Here is a 19,735-nt window from a genome sequence, read left to right as displayed (position 1 = left end):
TGCCAAACCTTGACTATTTAACTAGTGAACTGTGAACATGATCCGTTCTCCCAGGCTTCCACGCTCAATATCCCGCAATGCAAGACAAGAACACAGCAACATCAATCGCTCATCATACCGCAAGCGACTGTTGCATAGCTAAGGAAGTCGATCAGTCATGCGTCCCTCATTCTGGGCGGTTGCCATGTTCATCTTGACATTCGCATATCTCTCTTCGGCACACATGATGATGTCTGATCCACCACCCTTGAAGGCAAAGATCAACCCAAATACCGCCGAAGGAAATATCGACTACAGCTACACAAACCCACTCTCGTCTAGCGGATCCGATTACCCTTGCAAGGGCCACTTGAGCGTATTGGGCACCTCGGAAGCAGCACCTGTCGATACCTGGAACACTGGCGAGGACCACACGATCACTCTTTCAGGCCATACCACCCACAACGGCGGTTCGTGCCAGGTTTCCATTTCTGTTGATGGCGGCAACACCTTCAAAGTTCTCCGAAGCATTATTGGTGGCTGCCCCGCCGGGGATGGCTACCAGATTTCATTCACACTGCCGGACGATACTCCTTCATCCGATCAAGCCATCTTGGCCTGGTCATGGTTCAACAATCTGGGCAACAGAGAGATGTATATGAATTGTGCTGTCATCAAAATTGGGAACGGCGGCAGCGGCAACAACTTTCGAGCCCAACCAGACATCTTTCGCGCCAATGTTGGCAACGGATGCAGAACCGTCGACAACGCAGACGTGATGATCCCAAATCCCGGATCCAACGTCGAGTTTGTCAGCTCCAACGCAGTTCCGCCGACGGGCGATTGCGAATCTGGCCCTGGTGCTCAAGCACCGGGAGGATCTGACTCTAACTCTGGCTCTGGCTCAGGCTCAGGCTCAGGATGTGGTTCTGGGCAGGTTTCTGGGGTTGGTGAAGATGGGAATGGTGAGGACGAGAAGCTGTACAAACCTGGCAACGATTGGCCACAGGGGTTCAATTGCAACAACGGGAGGACAGTTGCAGTGGGCCTTCGGCAAGCAGTTCTCTTATTTGGGGGTCTGATCGTCGCCCTGGGCCTGCATACAGCGCTACGACTGTTAGGGGCTTAGCTTCATGTGAGAACAAAAACAGTCTCTGAATTGGATTACTGATGAAATGCAGCTTCCATAGTAACAAAAATGCATCGGTGAATATCATTCCGTGGGTTGAATCTCTTAAGCTTCACTCTTGTTGGTTGGTCTTTGCCGCAATGCGATGTTTATGATGAGAGAATGAGAGTCAGTGTAACCAACGGCTGACATCATCATGCACCAGTCTCTCATGTTTTTGGTCTTTACGGGGCAAGCTCCGACGCCGCAAACCAGTACTCTTCCAACAGTCACGTGGCTCCGTGCCATTCGCCCAGGCTGCGCACTCATTTCCTCGCCCCATGACAGTGTCTACAGAGTATACTTCAAGCCCAGCAACAGTTGCTTTGGCGGCCTGAATGAACAACAACGTAAGCAACCGCTGAACAACATGCAGCCGTTGCGCCCGCTGCTCCCGGCGCAATATAGTGCTGCCGAACCAGCAAAATTCGATAATCTCCCGAGGAAAAGACCTCGGCCTGTGCAAGCTGCCTGCAACGCATGCCGTAAGCGCAAGTCAAGAGTACGTTGTCTCTGAGCTACATAACCTGGGAAGTGCCTCGGAATGCTCATATATCCTGCAGTGTACTGGAGAGAGGCCCACGTGCAGTGTGTGTCTTTACCGGCGCAGCTCCTGTGAATACACCACGCGACCTGGTGAATCTCGACAGCAGGCCACCAGTCGGAAACACAATGAAGTGCAAGGTCGAGCGACGATCCACGAGCAAGTTTTAGCACTATTGAAAAACTTACCGGAAGAGGCTGCCCAGGATGTCTTCCAGAGGATCAGGTCCGGGGCCGATGCCGCGACTATTGTCAGCCATGTCGAGGCTGGAGATTTGTTGCTTCAGATGGCCGTTACACCCGAAACGCGGCTACGGTATGACTTCCCCTACCGTTCCGAGATGCCTGAGATTTACGTCCAAAACAATCCTCATTTGAATTCGTTCATCTACGAAGCGGCATCACTATACTCTGCACATGGGCAACGAAGACCTTCGCCTGCCGCCGCCAGTGGATCGCAGGAACTCCAAATTGTCTACACCAAACCGTGTCACGCTGCACAAGTCATCGAACCCCGCTTGTCCGACGCGAAGATATCATGGTGGACTAACGTGTGTGATGACGATTCACTCATGCGAGACCTCCTCAGGGCCTTGTTCAGGTGCGAATATCAATTTTCCGCGGCGTTTCAGAAGGACATATTCCTCGAAGACTTGGTCGCACAAAAGCAAGACTTCTGCTCTTCACTACTTGTGAACATAACCCTTGCATATGCCTGTGTATGTTGATTATGCCCTCGCAGCCGACGTGACTAACTAGGCATAGGTGTGCTATCCACAGTTTTCAAATCGCGTCGAGCATTGGAACCCCAATACACTTGGGTACCGCTTTCTTGCAGAAGCCAAGCGTCTCTGGGAACTGCAGGCCTCTGAGCCACGGGTGACCACCATACAAGCTGGCGTCCTTTTCAGCGTTTTCCACAACCTGTGCGGTCTAGATGAGCTTGGTCAGCCGTACAGAATCCACAGCGTGACTTTGGCACGCAGGCTGCGTCTCTTCTCTAAAATCTCATGTGGAAATAATGACTCCAAACGAAAGGGCTGGGCGTACACCCGCCTGGGCGCTTTACAACTGGGAAACGTAAGTGCACCAACCCAATATTATGTGATAGCATCTAAACGTTACAGGCTGGTTGCATTTTCCTTCATGATACCGCCTTTAGTCAAAGAGCCTCCGGACTGGCCATTGCCTGACCCGGCAAAAGAGGGTGGGTGGTATGGCGAAATCTGGCTTCAGTACCCACTGGTTCCAGACCTCCAACCGACTCATTTTGGTCACATCTTTCGGACGAGGGCCAAGTTTAGAGTTATCATGAATGAGTACTGCGACGCGGCATTTTCTCCGAATGGAGTTATTACTCTCGATAAAGCCAATGGGCTTCATGAGAAACTGAGAAGGTGGTATAGTGACATGCCAGAGCCACTTAACCCCAAGACAATTGCCCTCCCAGGTCACTTCCAACTGCAGTAAGTGTCTAGCCCGGGGGCAAAGATTCTGCTTCGTCACCCATAGTCATCAACGTACGGAACGAGCGGACCTTTTAGTAATCTTTCATCGCAGCATTTACTACTACCATTTGCTACTTATGATCTACGAACCTTTGCTTGCCGCCAGTAAAGATCTCGACCCGACACTACAAAAAGTCGTTGCCGACGCGAAGAAATATCTCCAAACCTTGATCCGCCTCTACTATCTCCGGCACGGCTACGAAGCTATGGACCTATTCCTCGTGATACCCCTCATGCTCACCGGATACGACTGCATCAGCGCGATATTGGAAGAGAAGTCTGGACATCAGATCGAAATCCTGCGGTCTACGCTCATTTTAGTTGCGAAGGGGCTGCAGAACCAGCGTCGGAATCACTACTTGGCTGAAGCGCTATTCCGAGTTATCAGGGGACGGATGCGTCCGCAAGAAGTGGCCTTGTTGAAAAGTTCGATGACTTTTGACGACGAGCAAGAGATGGAGAAGCACGATATGGTGCAGGCAGTGCGCAGCCACTGGCCAGTCAGCATTGTCAAGAAGCAGGAGGAAGTGGATGATCACATTCTGACACATCTTGTTGAGAGTTACGGTTCGTTGAATGTGGAGGAGACGTCACAGTGATGAACTCCAGGCGTGTCTCGAGTTGTAGCTATTCGTTCCGATTTGATATTGTAAACCCTTCTACGGTAGGATAGTCAGATTTGTCATAAAAACCGGGCCAGAAGTCTAAGTTAATCGTAATGGATATTCCAACTCTCTAAAGCTGAACACATACAGATTGTGCAAGAATAGTAGGAACAATGTTCTATTAGGTAGGGTATTCCCCATCTACTTCTCTCTTCCCTTCTACCTTTTCTTCTTATTGCCCTCATCAACTCTAGAGGCTTTATGTCCGTTCTTAAGCTGCCTATGAGTTGGAGGGCTGGGCAGTAGCATCAGAATGTTAAAAACAACTTCAGACTCAAAAGCAGCAATTGCAAAATCGCACCTTCATTGAATAATTGAGCAAAACATCAAAAAGCGAGGTCGAGCCCGGGTTCGAACCGGGGTTGCCGGAAGTTTTGATACGATCAAAATCCGGAGTGATAACCACTACACTACACAACCGAGTGGCTCATGCCCCGTCAAGCGCTAAGCATATCTATGTATGGTCCAATGCTGAGCCCCGCACGCTCACGTCATGAGTCATCGTTCCATTCCGCTGCGCACCAAATCTGTGTCTGGCTTTTTGTTTTCCATATTGAAGAAAACCGCCTTTACTATTTTCGTCTTCACTAGCCATCATCCGTTTTCTATGGGTTCACGGACGATGCGCAGTACATCGCGGGCGTGAGAACCCACCAGCTCGGTTTTCGTAACCCAAAACTCTGAACCCAGTGGGCTTTTGGCTCACCATTTCCCGGGAGATGTCCCGCCTAAAATTACGGCGGTTCCCCGTCAGTTCGTCCAAATTTGGCGCTGGTGCTGCAACCCCTCCACTGTTGCAGTCGCCTATGATCACTGAAGGATGAACAAGCTTCTCCGCAAACTTCCCCGCGATTTGATGTCTCCCCTTCTCGGCGTTGATGCCGATCCTACACACCACGACTGCTGAAATCGGCATCACATATTTCTTCCGGCCCGCTACCTGTCCCGGCTCCGATCATGGCTTTAACTGGCCGCGCTGATTCGAGCAAATATTTTGAACGCCTGTTTGGGACCTTGTGGCCGGTTAATAAAGTGATATGTCACGCTCCGGCTTGTCTCTCAAGCTTTCCCTCTGAATTTCCACCATTCACGGCTTGATCCTCTTACCATTGTTGCATCGCTACGACTGAGATGAAGGTAACTGCTCAGATAATACTGTGAATTGTTACAGGTCTTCAATGCTGACACTATAAACCAAAGTTGGCATCCATCCTCACCTTGTCTCTGGCAGGCCTCCTGAACCCGCCATGCCTCGCAACAGTGGCCGACATACCAGGAGCATTCGGGCCAGTCTACCCGCTCACACCATCACCTGCAGGTGACATCTCCAAGTTCCTCAAGAGCCGCCCAAGCGACTTTGTCCATCCCGGAATCTGGCACACCCATGAAGATCTCGAGCGTATCCGGGATGGCGTACTTGAGGGCAAAGATCCATGGAAGTCCACCTTTGATGTATTCAGCAACGACAGCTACAGCCAGGCCTCCTACCAGATGAAAGGACCCAAGGCGGTGCTCTCACGTGGAAGCATAAGCAACCACACCAGCTTCACTTCTGACTCTCGTGCGGCATGGCAGAACGCGCTGATGTGGTACATCACCCGCGACGAGGCGCACTGGAACCGCAGCACCACGATCCTAGACAGCTGGGGCTCTACGCTTGTCGACATCATTGGTACGGATCGATCTCTGCTGATCGGTTTAGAGGGCGACTTTTTCGTGAATGCGGCGGAGATCATGCGTTGGGAAGGCAACTGGACTGAGGCCGGGGCTAAGTGGCAAGGCGGCTCGGGGTTCAGCATCCAGTTGTACTGGCTCTTCTCGCGGCAATCTGTCGCTATTGGGCAGGCTAACTATGGGATGGCGAGTATCAAGGCTTTGCTGAGCTTCGCAGTGTACCTGGATGACGTTACGCTCTATAACTATGCCATCAATGAGTACCTGAACAACCCTTGCGCGGGCTTATACTCCATGTTCGACCCGAAGACCGGACAATCATCCGAGTCCGGTCGTGATCAGAGTACGTGCCCCAGGTATCTCGTTCAGGATAATGTGAATGACGTATCCTAGGCCACACCATGACTGGAATTGGTTGGGCTGCCACGGCTGCCCGAGTTGCGCAAAGTCAGGGGTCAGATTTGTACAGTCAAGGTGACAACCTGATCCTCAAAGGAGCCGAGTACACGGCAAAGTTCAATTTGAATGAGACGGTGGAGTATGACCCAAAGTGGTTCCGCTGCGAGGCGGTCCTCGTCGGCGGGCCTTGGGCTGCCATCTCGCAGGAGAAGCGGGGTGTCACAGCGGATAACCCAATGTGGGACATTGTCTATTACCAGTACGTGGTGAAGAGAGGACTGGAGGCCCCGTGGACGACGAAGGCGAAACAGACTGCAGGACCTGAGGGGCCTTTGAGCAGAGTTGACCATCCGAGCTGGGGCGGCCTCATCTGGGCTTATTGAAAAGATTCCAAGATGTACATATGAGATAAGAACTGCATAATTGTTGGTACCTTGCCGGAGAAAAACAAGCTGCTTCTTCCATTCGTGTCCCATGGAGCTTATAACTTCATCGATTCAGAAATCATGGGGTTCTGGTTGGAAAGTCATGCATGAAACTTTCACTAGCCATACTCACACGGCTTATTCCCAGAAGGTTGTTTAATGTTTGCTGAAGACAACACTGTCCGATCATGTAAAACATCCTTGCAAGGTTTGTTGATTGAATATGTACGAATGGGAACAGGCGTGCACTCCTGATAACCCAACTATGAGACGTGGAATAAGGTAAAGAAAGTGATGCAAATGAGTGAATAGAAAAATAAACCGTCGACAGCCAACTCGTGTGCCACAAGAACAACGTTCATTCCTACTCGCATCTGTAGAGGAGAGTTCCGAATCCAAGTTGATCATAACCACCGCTGTTCGGACCATAGTCACCACCGCCACCCTCAGCACCACCGGCGTCCTTGTTGACGAGGTCGCGCATCTGTCCGCTCCACGAGGCGTTCAAACCTTTGATAGAGTCGTAATGGGCATAGATGAGCTCCCAGATGGGTCGAAGACCGCCGCGGCCGGCTTCACTAATGACCGTAGCCGTTCCGTGGCTGTTTGTGAAATTTGCGAAGGGGACATCGTATCCGAGGTTATACTTCGCCACATATTCCGCACTATGTTCGTGTTAGACAGTGTCCACTACGATCCCAACGTCAAGACCAACCCTGCCAGAATTCTGTTGTCGAGGTATCCGAATAAGTCATCTCCCTGGTTGTACGACTGCTGGGCAAAGACGCCAAGGAACGCGAAGTCGAGCAGAGCGTGTCCCTGGTCTCTGCCGGCTTCCTGTCCCTGACCCAAGGGCTTCTTAGAGCCAGCTTCCTCGTGAACCTTCCAGATAGCGTTCTCAATCTGGCCGTTGCCAGCCCCGTTCTTGAAGTAGTCGACCGCCTCGTTATACATGGTGGCGTTGTCCGAGAGAATTCCAATGGCTTGCATGGTACACATGTTGGCCAAGTCCCAGTTCGCCCAGTAGTGATCGATCGCGGCGCCGTTGTGTCTGACAAAGAAGTCGTGGTTCATCGGGTAGAACACGTTGGTCAACATGCTGGACAGAGCATCCAAGCCCTTCCATCCGCTCCAGTCGCGGAGAAGTTCACCCACGTTGGCAAGTTGGTAGCCGTAGATGCCGCTGGCAAGGAACTTGTCCGAGGAGCCCCAGATGCGAAGCAAAGTGCTGCTCCAGGCGTCAAGGATACGGCCGGCAGCCTCGGCGTGAGTCTCGTTGCCGCTGATCTTCCAGTGGACGGCATTGGCGTAAGCGGCGGCCGCATCGCGGAAGAGAAGAGAATAGTTCTCCGTGCAGTCGCTGCCGGAGCCACGGCAGAGCGTCTCCACCGGTCGAGGGGTGTAATCGGCGACGGCGCGTACGGCAAGCTTGTCCCAGCCGGTTGTCCATGGCGCGCGGTTGGCCTTTAGGAAGCCGTTGATGCGTTCAAAGTCTTTAGCGGTGTGAAGGAGACCCGGGTGGGCGAAGGCTTTCTGAGCATTGACATCGCGAGTGACACATGCACTCGCCAGCGAGGCCAGGGCGAGGGCCCAAGAAAGGAAAGTGAAGTGAATGTTGAACCTCATCTTGCCGGATGACAGGGGTAAACCGTGGGGTTCAACGACCTGAACGACTTGTGGTGGTAAGTCACTCATTACCAAAATGGAAGACGAAGAAAGAAGACCTTTATCAATCCTCATCCCTTTCGGGCATTGAATTCCACGCAGCTTCTCGAAAAATGAGAAATGATGGAGATGTCGTAAACGCCCCGCCCGGGACTTTTCCCGCCCTGTTCGGTCGGCAGACAATTTCCATGGTGAAGCAGAGTACCGGATGTTTTTCGCATCTCAGTTGAAGAAAACCATGGGAATTTTGATTGTTTCCCTGCTAGGCCGTGAAAGTCTATCGCATCCGAGATTTAAGGGGTGTGTCAGCTGAAGGCAAGGTTTAGGAGGTGGGCCGGGGTAAGGTCCCACTGCCGATCCCGTTCGGCCCTCCTGAAGTTCATTTAACACTGGAGCCGGCGCCGGGCAATGGCCCGGCGCGTGGAAAGCTTGACTGTTTTTGAGTGTATGTTTCTGATGCTTACCGGCTAGAATACAACCTCATACCCAATGATACTAGAATGCTGTGCTTGATGAATAGAAACTGACTGTCAATTGCAGGAACATAGAACCTGGTGCTCATGAAGCTGTAGTTCTGCAATTGAGCTGCGAGCTCTCAGGTCGCAACATTTATCATCCAGCCCAAATGTCATTAGCACCATCTTTTTCCTAGTAAGTTGACGATGAGACGAAGTACCCATGAAACTTTGACATATTTTACCGACGGAATGTTGCCTTTATTCATCATTTTGTCCATTCTTAAGTCTCCTTCAATCGCTTCATTCTCTTTCCCCCATTGCCGCTAAAGAAGAACACGACTCCAGGTTCCAGGTGACCTGCATACCCAAGGACACCATTTTGCGTGTGACTGCTCTGCTGAATTTTTAGTTGGGCCGAACCACTGCAGCCACAATAGCGCTTCATTCTAATAAAGCAATTGCCTCCGATAATATCACCGCGATGTTCGAATGGCGATGGCAACCATCAAAGCACAATGAACAGGCCAATTAGCGCATATTGAGACTAACCGGGCGCATGCCTCTAAAAGAGCCATCGAGTCAACGCTGGTGCACAGCCACCTCCACGAAGATAGCCATAATGTGCTGCTGCTAATTGCCTCTCACCTGCCCGTTTTTAGCCTTTCTAAACTGGTTCGAGGCAAGCTCGTCCCAAGTTTAGTGAGGGAAGGCCGGCTCTTGCCCCTTGTTTATCAATGCCTTTGGGGTACGTATCGACCACTGGGCCTGAGACAGCCTACTGGCAGACGTCATCTGACCGTCCGGTGTCCTGTCGCGTCTGCATCCAGTGCCAGCGCATCAACAAGCCTGGCTGGTCAGATCTCAGCGACATGCAGCGCAACCTCGTCTTTTCCTAGGGTCTCAGACAACCTGCTTTATCCTCAGTCCCTCAACTCCATTGCATCTCCGTCGAGCAGCGTCTCATGGGCACCGTTGCCGCCGCCAAGCGCTTGCTCGCACGCAACCCCCTAAGCAGATACCTCCCGCCGCTCAACTTCATCACTCTCCACTATGCATATTTCATTATCGTCTGTCTTTTGTCGTCGGTCATCTTCTGGGCCTCATCCGATGCCGAGTTCAAGGTGAGCTATACCGACAGCCTCTTCCTCGTGGTATCTGCCATGACCGAAGCTGGCCTCAACACCGTCAACCTCAGCCAATTGACGACGTGGCAACAAACAATCCTGTTCCTTCTGCTGCTACTCGGAAGCACGATATGGGTTTCCATTTGGACAATCTTGGCACGCAAACATGTTTTCGAGAAACGCTTCGATGAAATTGTCCGAGCAGAGCGTGCCCGCAAACTCAGCCGCCAAGGCAGCACGATATCACTGGCATTGCCACGGCTTCCATTGACTCTGCCAAAGCTTCAGCTCGCACTTTCTTTCGGAAAGGCCCAGACTGTGCCGCCTCCAGATCAGGCTTTCAAAGGGACTGGCAGCCGAATTCCAGAGACACACCCTCCTCCGGATTACCAGGACTCAGACACCACCGAAGGTCCGTCGCCGCAATTCCGAAGGGCCATGTCTTCGCCAGACGTCAACACGAGAGACAAGAACACGCCCAAGGACATTGAAGACATTGCAGATTCCCAAAACCCAGGTCACATTACGTTCGATGATACACCACATCCAAATGCTACGCAAGCCACTTCGACTGGTGTTTCTGCGCACGGCGATGGAGTGGCCCTTCCATCAAGGAGATCTGCCAAGGCTCCCACAGACTCGGCCGATATCGACCTCGACGCTCGGCACTTCTTGAAGCACCGTTCCGCTAGTCGCAACGGTCAATTCCACGACCTCAGCAGCGCAGAGCGTGATCATCTCGGCGGCTGCGAGTACCGTGCTCTCAAGGTTCTTGCCACCATCGTGCCTGCCTATTTCTTCATGTGGCAGTTTTTGACATCACTCGTCCTCGGAGCCTGGATGAACAATTACATGCCAAGTACGGCAAGGGCCAATGGAATAAACCCATGGTGGCTTGGCATTTTCAACGCCGTCTCGGCCTTCAACAACTCGGGCATGTCGCTCCTGGACGCCAACATGATTCCCTTTCAAGATGCATACTATGTCTTGATTACAATGGGTCTCTTGATTCTAGCAGGAAATACCGCATACCCACTGTTCCTCCGTCTTATCATCTGGAGTTCGCTTCGAATCCTGGATTTTGCGACGCCGCAAGACGCCTTCATTGACCTTAAGGCCACTTTGGAATTCATCCTAAAATATCCTCGCCGAGTTTATACAAACCTCTTCCCTTCCAGAGCGTCTTGGTGGCTATTCTTCATGCTTCTATGCCTTAATTCCGTGGACTGGGTAGCTTTCGAGCTTCTCAATATTGGAAATTCAGTCATCGAGAAGATCTCAACTGGTTCTCGTATCCTCGATGGCTTGTTCCAAGCCCTAGGTAAGCTCGAACTTGTCTAGAAAGCTTCATCAAAGGTGTCAGAGACATGTATTAACCTACCTTTCAGCTGTGCGGTCTGGTGGCTTCTATGTCGTACCCATCTCGGGGCTCTTCATTGGACTCCAGCTACTCTATGTCATCATGATGTACATTTCCGTATATCCCGTGGTCATTACCATGAGACACTCTAACGTCTACGAAGAGCGGTCACTCGGCATCTACAGGGACGATTTGGAATCGACTTCAGAGCCCGACCCAGAGGCAGGTATGTCGCTGCTTCCTTTGGGAAGCCGGCCACCAACTTTAGCCCGCACCGCTAGCTTTGGTGCAGCATCTGCCCGTCCTTCAGTTTTGGCTCGCCGTCTAAGTCGCTCTGGGCCGGTCTCTGACGCGCGACGTGCGTTCAGGAGCACCTTTATGAGTTTCCATGGTGTTGGTGTTGCGCCTCCGAAACCTGGGGGACCTGGCATCCCAGGACCCGACCAGCCAGAAAGTCGCATCAGTTTCATCAGTCAGCAAGTCCGTGGACAGCTCGCACACGACCTTTGGTGGTTGGTCCTGGCGATCTTGATCATCACAATTATTGAGACATCCAAGTTCATCAAGGATCCTGTCACGTTCTCTGTTTTCAACATCATCTTCGAAGTCGTGTCGGCCTATGGCTGCGTCGGAATTTCGGTGGGCCTCCCGACCGATGCCTTCAGCTTTTGCGGCGCATGGCACACGGGCAGCAAGCTCATATTGTGTCTTGTCATGCTTCGTGGAAGGCATCGAGGGCTGCCGGTTGCACTTGACCATGCAGTGCGGCTCCCAGGTCGTCAGCTGCACCGAGACGAGGAAGAGGACCAGCAGATTCGGATGAGCAGGACAATTGAGATTGAGAGATAGAGCGACTTCACCAGAAAGATGACTTATGATTAGAACATGGACCTATAGTATCAATGACTTTACATGAATCAAATCATTGCTGAGAGCCTCCTCGTACGATGATAGTGATGGAGATGCGAAAACAGTGTGCACGTAAACCGAAACGACAGAACATGTATCGGGGAATATCATCTAGAATCACCGAAAGAGACAAGCCGCAAAGAACGATGCTCGCTAGACACAAATCAAACAATGCGTTGCAGCCGGACCAAGTGCTCAGATCAATGAATACATGCCCCAATCCCAGAGGGCTGAACCCCACACATGTTGAAATGCCAGATGGATAAAAGATGATAAAAATGCAGGAAAGATAGCGTGTCACACGAGAACTCATGCAAAATGTCGTTGGGAATATGTATCGTCATCACGTAGGCAGAGCGATGCGGCCTTGGCGAAGTCGGGCATACAGAGTCGTTCCGGCTTTACCAATGGGCACGCTAACGCCATGGATAACCTTGAAGGCGTCAGAACATACCATCAGGCCAGCGCACGGGGAAAAACTTACCACGCTGCAAATGATCAAAAACCAGATGACGATCAACATGGTGTCGCCGAGCTTCTTCGCATCCGCCCGCTGACCATCTTCATCCGTCAACGTCTCGAGGAACTCGAGACCGACGTAGAGATAGAAGATGGCAGAGATGCCAATCGGGCCGAAATACCCAACGAACAAAGCCTGCCCGGGGCCACGGATCTGGCGGATGTAGCGGTGCAGGCCCAAGATGACAGGCAACCGCCTGAGCAGCAGTACAAGAACACCCAGCGCGAAGAGACGACCCGGGCCGATCAGCTCAGACGTCGAGAAGCTCTCCCAGGGACACACGGCGCCGAGCCACATGAAGATGGCCATGTTGAGCATCATGTCCACGGCGGGCTGGATGGGGTCGTTGAGCGTCTCGAGGCGGAACCAGTCGTTCCACGTGAAGGCGTTGCCGGCGATGAAGCAGGCCAGCACGTCGTCGCTGCCGACCATGCCGCAGGTGCCGAGGATGAAGATGGCCATGCCGATGGGGAAGAGCAGGAAGCTCTCGCGCTCGACGTACTTGTAGCGCTCGGCCCAGTGGAGCAGCTTTTGCGCGAGCCAGCCGACGACCCAGCCGTAGAAGACGCTCATCAGCACGACGTAGACGCAGGTCTGGCCGAAGAAGAGGCGGATCGCGGCCGCGAAGCCGCCTTCACCCGATACAGGGTTGCCGTCGCTTTCAGTGTACTTGATGAGGTACAGCGCCAGGAAGAGGAAGGGGTACCCGAGGCCGTCGTTAGCCCCGGACTCGGCGACGATGATCTGCTGCAGGTCCTCCGGGACGTTCTCGTCGGCGAAGCGTCCCTTTACGATGGTGGTCGAGAGGACTGGGTCCGTTGGGGTAACGCACGCTGCGATGGCGAGGGCGTGGACGAGGGGCAGGTCTGGGACGAGCAGCCAGACGACGCCGCTCGTGAACGCCCACATACCGATCATACCAGGGCCAAGGAGCAGTGAGAGGGACTTCCACTCCTTGCGCAGGTAGCGACTAGGGAGTTGCACGCCGGCGAGTACGAGCTGAACACCGAGGACGAGACGGCTGAAGTCGAGGGTGACGGAGGCGACGGCATCCTCGGACACGGCGTATTCGCCGGGCTTGATCCATTTGGCGACATGAGTGAAGGTGACACCTCCAAGGAGGGAAACGACTTGACTTGCGGGTTAGCTCATGGATCTTTAATCTCCGATTTGCTGCCGCATGAGGAGAGCTGGCCGCATAAGGTTCGCAAAACGTCTTCGACTTACGGGCTTCAGACAGGTAACATGTTTCCTTGATGAGGTACGAGAAGGTGCCGAAGAGAACGAGCCAGCCGCCAAGAACGCTGATGACGACGTTGAAGTTCGTTACGGCGGACCAGTCCATGTCTCTCGCCAACGGTACGGATCGGCTCTCGTCTGGGTCGGAAGGCCTTGGGATGGACAACGGGGTCGGGGTGCTCGGGTCGCGGGAGCATGAAATGAAAATACCTCACGGTCTGGGGGTCTAGCTGTCTGTCGCAGTCGTTTGTTGCTGGCAAAGAACCGAAGGAAAAAGCAGGCTGGATTTCGCTCCTGTTCTCATGCAAACCGGAAGACCACACACTCACGCGGGGAAAGCAGGGGAAAAGAAAAGAGGACACAAGTCGACACCGCCTGACAGACAACCAACAATAGGCACTTGGATCACAGGAGGGGGCATGGGACGAGAAATGACGGTGTCACTTCACCAAATCTGGGGGCAGCACGTGCATCGCCTCCTTCGCGGTACTTGCGGCTCGAGATATCCATACTTGGTATGCGGTGCGGGCGGTGTAGGCGCCGTTGGTTGGTGAAAGGGGAGGCAACCCGGCTCCGGATAGATTCAGCGCGTGAGATCTTAGTTCAGACGGCCTGCAATGAGGTATTTTGAGCCTTGGCACTACGCAATGGGTCAGACGCCTGTAGCGGGCGCTCAACTCGCGCCAAGTCAAGGTCATCCTGAACCCCCAGACTGGGCGGCATGTGCCACATCCCCAGGCCTAGTCAGTGCATATATGCGGGGTTATGTATTTATCACAGTCCTGCCAATTGTGCAGAATCCACAGTTCTGTCACTAGGAATCTTTTCAATTGAGTTGCGTTGGGTACTTGCCCATTCCATTGTGTCAGGGATCCACGAGAATCGTAAGATAAAACAAGAAGTCTAAGGTAGAGATTGTGGACGCTCGAGTCTATTTGTTTTGCCGCCTAGATTCTGATCTGCTGAGTATCATACTGGGGCTGTTCGTTTAGGGGACGCATTTCTTCCTCATCGCCATTTTCATTCGGCGCTGACTTGACGCGATCCAACCTTGCAAGTGACACGGACATGGTCACCAAATTTCGAATTGCACACCTAGCTGATCCTTTTTGCCTCCGTAGGGTAATCTCTTCGTACAATTCAAAGTTGTCGGTTCCAAATTCCACTGCAGATTGCATGGATTAGCTTGGTCCCTCGGCATAGGTTTCAATTGGAAGGGCGGCTGACTTACGTATGAATAGACAAACGAATTTAATGATTACGGGGAACCACACAGCAACAGCAACTAACTGACCAAATGCCCATTTGGTAATGTTGAGATCACCCTCGGAGCTCTCTTTAGGAACTGTTACAAAAGTGGAACCACAATTGCTAAGCAGCAATTGCGCCTTATGTCCTTCGCAACAAGAACTTCAAGAAATGTGATCGTTTCAGAAGCCGCCAGGATGCACATTCCAAAAGTGAACAACTCCAGAAGTGCCTAGACGCCGCGGTAGAGTCCGTAAAGATCAACTCCCACGGCTTTCCACCAGTCATCAATCATACCTAGGAATCGGTAGCGACCCAAAATGATGCTGACAGCCTTGTAGATCACTCCAAGCTCGCGTCGAAACCCTTTGCTAAAGCTCTTAACTACAGAATTGTCCTTGAAGCAACGGTATGCAGTATGAATGATCCAATCGAGTGCCAAAATAGCTCAAATAAGGTATATCGGAAATGGGTACTTGGAGTTGAACTTAAATAGCGACCTGGCTCTTTGATAGGATTCAGGGAGATTTCCTGATATTTCTGGCAAAAGGTTCAAGGTCCTGGATGTCGTCCACAGCCTGTTAGATCTACCGCCGCCTTCTGAAAATGAGGTAGTAGAGATTCAGGGCCTATATCCTTTGGTCGGTGTATGAGAAGGACCATGATGACGTTGACGACCACAAAGAGCAATATGTACCACCAGCGAGTCTCTGATGCATGAAGAACTAGGTGAAAGAGAAGCAGCGGATAAGAACCGGCCGCGACGACGCCCTTCAGAATGGCGTCATTGGTGATCCAAGATATGACTGTGGAAATATTCGTGAGACCGGTATCCTTTTTCCCGAGAAACGTTGCGACTACAGCACCAGCTACAGTGATTAGAAATGAAGCTTGTGTCTCTTGGAGGTCGGCAATTGAACACAAGACTGCTCTGGCAAACCCGGTTTTCTTGAGAGACCTCGGCTTGTCAGTTTACATCCAGTCAGTAGTAATGGTAAATGAAACGGCGAAGAAGAACGCCAATCCAAACTGAAAGAAATACGCAATCACAACCTAATTGTACACCAAATCGTTAGCTACCTATTGTTGCATAAGTATTCAAAAGTAGACGGACTCACACCAGGCCCAGCGATGTCAAAGTCAATCCCCGGATGAGCAGAGGCGCAATAACTTCCGTTCATGATGTTTGCCAAGTCGTCGATCCTACTGGTGTTGATGGGGATGGCCAAAATCTCGGTGAGGGCCAAGGGGCATCTACCAAACGTTGAGCAAGATTCTAAAGCGCAACCACGGAGCAGCCTGAAGGGGTAGTCGAGTTTCCTGAGCTCGCCGAAGTTGAGAGTGCGATTTGCTTCTGCCTCATGAGTCGCGTTGATACGGTCTCGTCCTGGGTCTTCATTTGGAAACCTTGTAAGGAGTGACAGCGTTGCGAGTGTGACACAACTCCAGAGAGTCTCGGGCGTTTCAAACATTAGGGTGAAGTTTTCGCATGCTTTGTTGCAGTTGATGCTTCTGTCGTGAAGGTAGCAACCAGTCTTGACAACCCTCGCGGGCACGAGTGGATTTTGAATGACGGTGGAAAGCTGGCCAAAATATGCCTGTTCCCACTGAAACCAAATCGGTGGGATATGATACCCGGGTATTGTCGAGACGTCTGGCATTGCCTTGTCGAGATTGGAAAACACCTGAATCTGTCTGTAATACATTTTACGTCTGTTGTTGCCAGGAAGGGTTCAGTTGAGCGTCGTAAGGTAATCATGCGATGTAAGTTAACGTCCCGCACCCACTTTCCGGACACCCCCTCATTCCGGACACCTAAAAATGCCTCAATAAAATCTTTCTCTTACAACTTTGATCCTGAATAGCTTCACCACCTTAATCTCACTTATTTCCATCTTTATCTAACATCTTCTTCTAGACCATATGAGTCAATATACAGAGTATGAGATTAATCAGGCTCTTAATGCGATCTCTAATGGGCTTAGCGTGCGAAAAGCTGCATTGCAGTATGGGGTCCCAAAGTCTACTCTTTATGATCGTATCCAAGGCACCCAATCAAGAGATATTGCCATCTCAGATCTACAGAGGCTCTCTCCAACCCAAGAAAGCCATTTGGCTGAATGGATTCGAATCCAGGCTGCCCTAGGCCTACCACCAACCCATCAACAACTCAAGGAATTCGCTGAGCGTATCCTACAGATCCATGGAGACGCCAAGCCTCTAGGGAAGAACTGGGTTCAGGCTTTTATCAAGAGAAACCCATCTGTAAGGGTCCAGAGAAGCAGAGCAATTGATTCCCAGCGCATCAACGGAGCCTCAACTAATGTCATCAGGCAATGGTTCAAGCACCTCGCCATCCCTGAGATCATAGCCATTAAAGCCTCCAATCGATACAATATGGATGAGTCTGGTATTCTGGAAGGCAGAGGATCAAATGGGCTTGTTCTTGGATCATCAGAAACTCGTTCTATCCGCAAGAAACAGCCTGGATCGCGTGCTTGGACATCTCTGATTGAGTGTATCTCTGCAACTGGCAAGGCACTGCCTCCACTTGTTATATATAAGGGCAAGAGTGTCCAGCAGCAGTGGTTTCCTCTAGATCTGACGCCATACGAATCCTGGAAGTTCACAGCAACAGAAAACGGGTGGACTTCAGACTCTACAGCTGTTAAGTGGTTGACAGAGGTCTTTATACCTTCTACCCAGCCAGCAGACCCCTCAGAGGTCAGATTGTTGATCTTGGATGGTCATGGAAGCCATAAGACTACTGCTTTCATGTATACATGCTTCAGAAACAAGATACACTTGCTGTTCTTGCCAGCACACACGTCACACGTCCTTCAGCCACTTGATCAGTCGGTTTTTGGGCCCCTCAAGGCAGCATACAAGAAGGAGCTTGGATTACTTGCTGAATGGGATGCTGGTACAGTTGTGGGCAAGAGAAATTTCGTTGTATGCTATGGCAAGGCGCGTAAGGCAGCCCTGACAAGCAAGAATATCATCAGTGGCTGGAAATGGACTGGTTTGTGGCCTATCAGTATGGCTAGACCCCTCATGAGCCCTCTGCTGCTTGAGAACACTTCAACCCCTGCCAAACCAGCTGGTCAGGTCTGCAAAGGGCTCTCTGATGGCAAAGCAAGCGAAAAATGGGCGGCAGATACATCAGCAGTCCCTTGGTCAACCCCCAAGAAGAGGGATGAGCTTCAGGATCAGTTCAGCCTGTTCAGCAAGCTGGATAACGATGAGCATACGCAACGCCTGCTTTTTCGGAAGGTTCAGAAGGGCTTTGATGAGAAGGCATACCAACTGGCAGTAGCCCAGCGAAAGATTGAGGCACTACAAGCAGAGGTTGATGCCAGTAGGGCCAGGAAACGCAAGAAGGTCAAAATGAGCCCAAATTCGAAGTTTGCTGATATTGAGGCTATTCGGAGAGCTCAAATCGAGGCGGGAGAACTTGTAAATAGTATAAATGAATCCAGCGAGTCTGAAAACCCTAGTGATAGCGAAAGTTGTATTGTAGTTGCATCAGAATAGCAGAAGTCCTAGGTTTAAGTTACTGCGTTGATATATGGGGGCATAATTTTTGGGTGTCCGGAATGAGGGGGTGTCCGGAAAGTGGGTGCGGGACGTTACCTTGTAGTCAAAGAGGCGCGGAGAACTTGAAGAGTCGCAAGATTCGCAGTCAAGCCTACGTTGGGATCGAGGTTTCCTTATGTAGTCCCAGACGCCTGCAAAACCTGATCCGTAGGCCGCGAACCACATGCGCTGTGTTACAGGCTTCCAATTGAACTTGTGAAGGTGGTCTTGCATAGCGCTTGATTGGACTACCAGATTCAGTTTTGATGCAGCTTATCCTCGCCTCTGCGGCAAAGAACCAAATCTATAGGTTCCAGCCAAATCTACCAATCAGTATGACAGCAAGGATGTCTTCAGATATCCAATCCCTCCATTATGTCTGCAAATCTGACGGAACGATGCTACCTCGCGTTATATCTCTGAGAAATCTTGCGCTCGCGGTTGAATGCCGGGTTGCAACCAGTACCGGCCGTAAATTACGTATGGCAAGCTTTTTCATCTTTAAGAAGAGGACACCATTGCTAATGGAGGACACCGCGTAAAGCTTGAATGCCCCAGAACAGTATAAATAGAATCAAATTTGCACGGAACGTCTAGGAAACACTCGGAGCGCGAGCAAAGATAAACGATGCAACGCATGTGTTACCCATTCAAGATCAAGTAGTGATCCTTCAAAGATTGTTGCCGCGCAACTGCTGTACGATCAGGCACTGGTGGGCTTCTATTCCCAGATTATATATGGGACAGCAAGAAGGCGGCGAATCGGCGATGGCAAGAAGATATATGCCTTAGAAGTCAAGAATGTTCGTTTTTTAAGCTTCTTTGTCAATAACACCTGACATGATCAATTTCTTCCACGCCTTGCTTTCTCCTACAACTTGGCAGAAACCAAGAAGGCATAAGTGCGATTTTGGTGCCAGTGATTCCGCATCCAGGACAGAATCTAGACAGGGCAGAGAACAGGGCCCGCCAGAGAAACGGTGCAAGAGCTCCCAACCTTTCCAACACAGCTTCCTGAGGTGCAATCGTGAATTTCTCCGTTCTGGGAGCAGACACCAAAGGCCGCGCACACACCAGCCTACATCTTGTCAGTTTTCGAAAAGCCCACTCTGATTCCGGGTACGTATGCAGAGAGGAATGCTCACGGAGATAGGCATGGCGAAAGCCAGCGCAGCAGAAACAAGGGCAATGACACGCATCTTGAGGAACGACCGTATAATTCTAAATATGTTTTGAACCTTAGGGATAAGGTGCTGGTGGTGTTGATGCTAAAGA

General features: G+C 51.4%; 6 protein-coding genes across 6 annotated transcripts; 4 read left to right on the top strand and 2 right to left on the bottom strand.

The window, feature by feature from the left end:
- Nucleotides 1-157: 157 nt before the first annotated feature.
- Nucleotides 158-1,108, top strand: CGCA056_v004131 (uncharacterized protein; the record flags this gene model as incomplete). The annotated part of the gene is made up of 1 exon (XM_037319386.1): nt 158-1,108. The coding sequence occupies one exon, from the start codon at nt 158-160 to the stop codon at nt 1,106-1,108; it is 951 nt and encodes a 316-aa protein (XP_037180844.1).
- Nucleotides 1,109-2,711: 1,603 nt separating this feature from the next.
- nirA-2 (Nitrogen assimilation transcription factor nirA) lies at nt 2,712-3,797 on the top strand (the record flags this gene model as incomplete). The annotated part of the gene is made up of 3 exons (XM_037319385.1): nt 2,712-2,770; nt 2,818-3,156; nt 3,251-3,797. The coding sequence occupies 3 exons, from the start codon at nt 2,712-2,714 to the stop codon at nt 3,795-3,797; spliced, it is 945 nt and encodes a 314-aa protein (XP_037180845.1).
- Nucleotides 3,798-4,994: 1,197 nt separating this feature from the next.
- On the top strand, nt 4,995-6,319 carry CGCA056_v004129 (uncharacterized protein; the record flags this gene model as incomplete). The annotated part of the gene is made up of 3 exons (XM_037319384.1): nt 4,995-5,000; nt 5,064-5,880; nt 5,931-6,319. 3 exons carry the CDS (start codon nt 4,995-4,997, stop codon nt 6,317-6,319), a joined length of 1,212 nt encoding a protein of 403 aa, XP_037181831.1.
- A 406-nt stretch (nt 6,320-6,725) lies between these two features.
- CGCA056_v004128 (uncharacterized protein) lies at nt 6,726-7,987 on the bottom strand (the record flags this gene model as incomplete). The annotated part of the gene is made up of 2 exons (XM_037319383.1): nt 6,726-7,026; nt 7,077-7,987. The coding sequence occupies 2 exons, from the start codon at nt 7,985-7,987 to the stop codon at nt 6,726-6,728; spliced, it is 1,212 nt and encodes a 403-aa protein (XP_037181830.1).
- Nucleotides 7,988-9,446: 1,459 nt separating this feature from the next.
- Nucleotides 9,447-11,817, top strand: TRK1 (High-affinity potassium transport protein; the record flags this gene model as incomplete). Its single annotated transcript, XM_037319382.1, has 2 exons — nt 9,447-10,929; nt 10,997-11,817. 2 exons carry the CDS (start codon nt 9,447-9,449, stop codon nt 11,815-11,817), a joined length of 2,304 nt encoding a protein of 767 aa, XP_037181835.1.
- A 403-nt stretch (nt 11,818-12,220) lies between these two features.
- On the bottom strand, nt 12,221-13,742 carry CGCA056_v004126 (Na(+)/H(+) antiporter 2; the record flags this gene model as incomplete). Its single annotated transcript, XM_037319381.1, has 3 exons — nt 12,221-12,310; nt 12,362-13,527; nt 13,625-13,742. 3 exons carry the CDS (start codon nt 13,740-13,742, stop codon nt 12,221-12,223), a joined length of 1,374 nt encoding a protein of 457 aa, XP_037181834.1.
- Nucleotides 13,743-19,735: the final 5,993 nt, after the last annotated feature.

Source organism: Colletotrichum aenigma (genome assembly GCF_013390185.1).
Source record: "Colletotrichum aenigma strain Cg56 chromosome Unknown KSG_Cg56_contig03, whole genome shotgun sequence".
NCBI classification, from domain to species: domain Eukaryota; kingdom Fungi; phylum Ascomycota; class Sordariomycetes; order Glomerellales; family Glomerellaceae; genus Colletotrichum; species Colletotrichum aenigma.
Note: the sequence above shows the minus strand (reverse complement) of the source record. Positions and strands in the feature narration are given on the sequence as shown.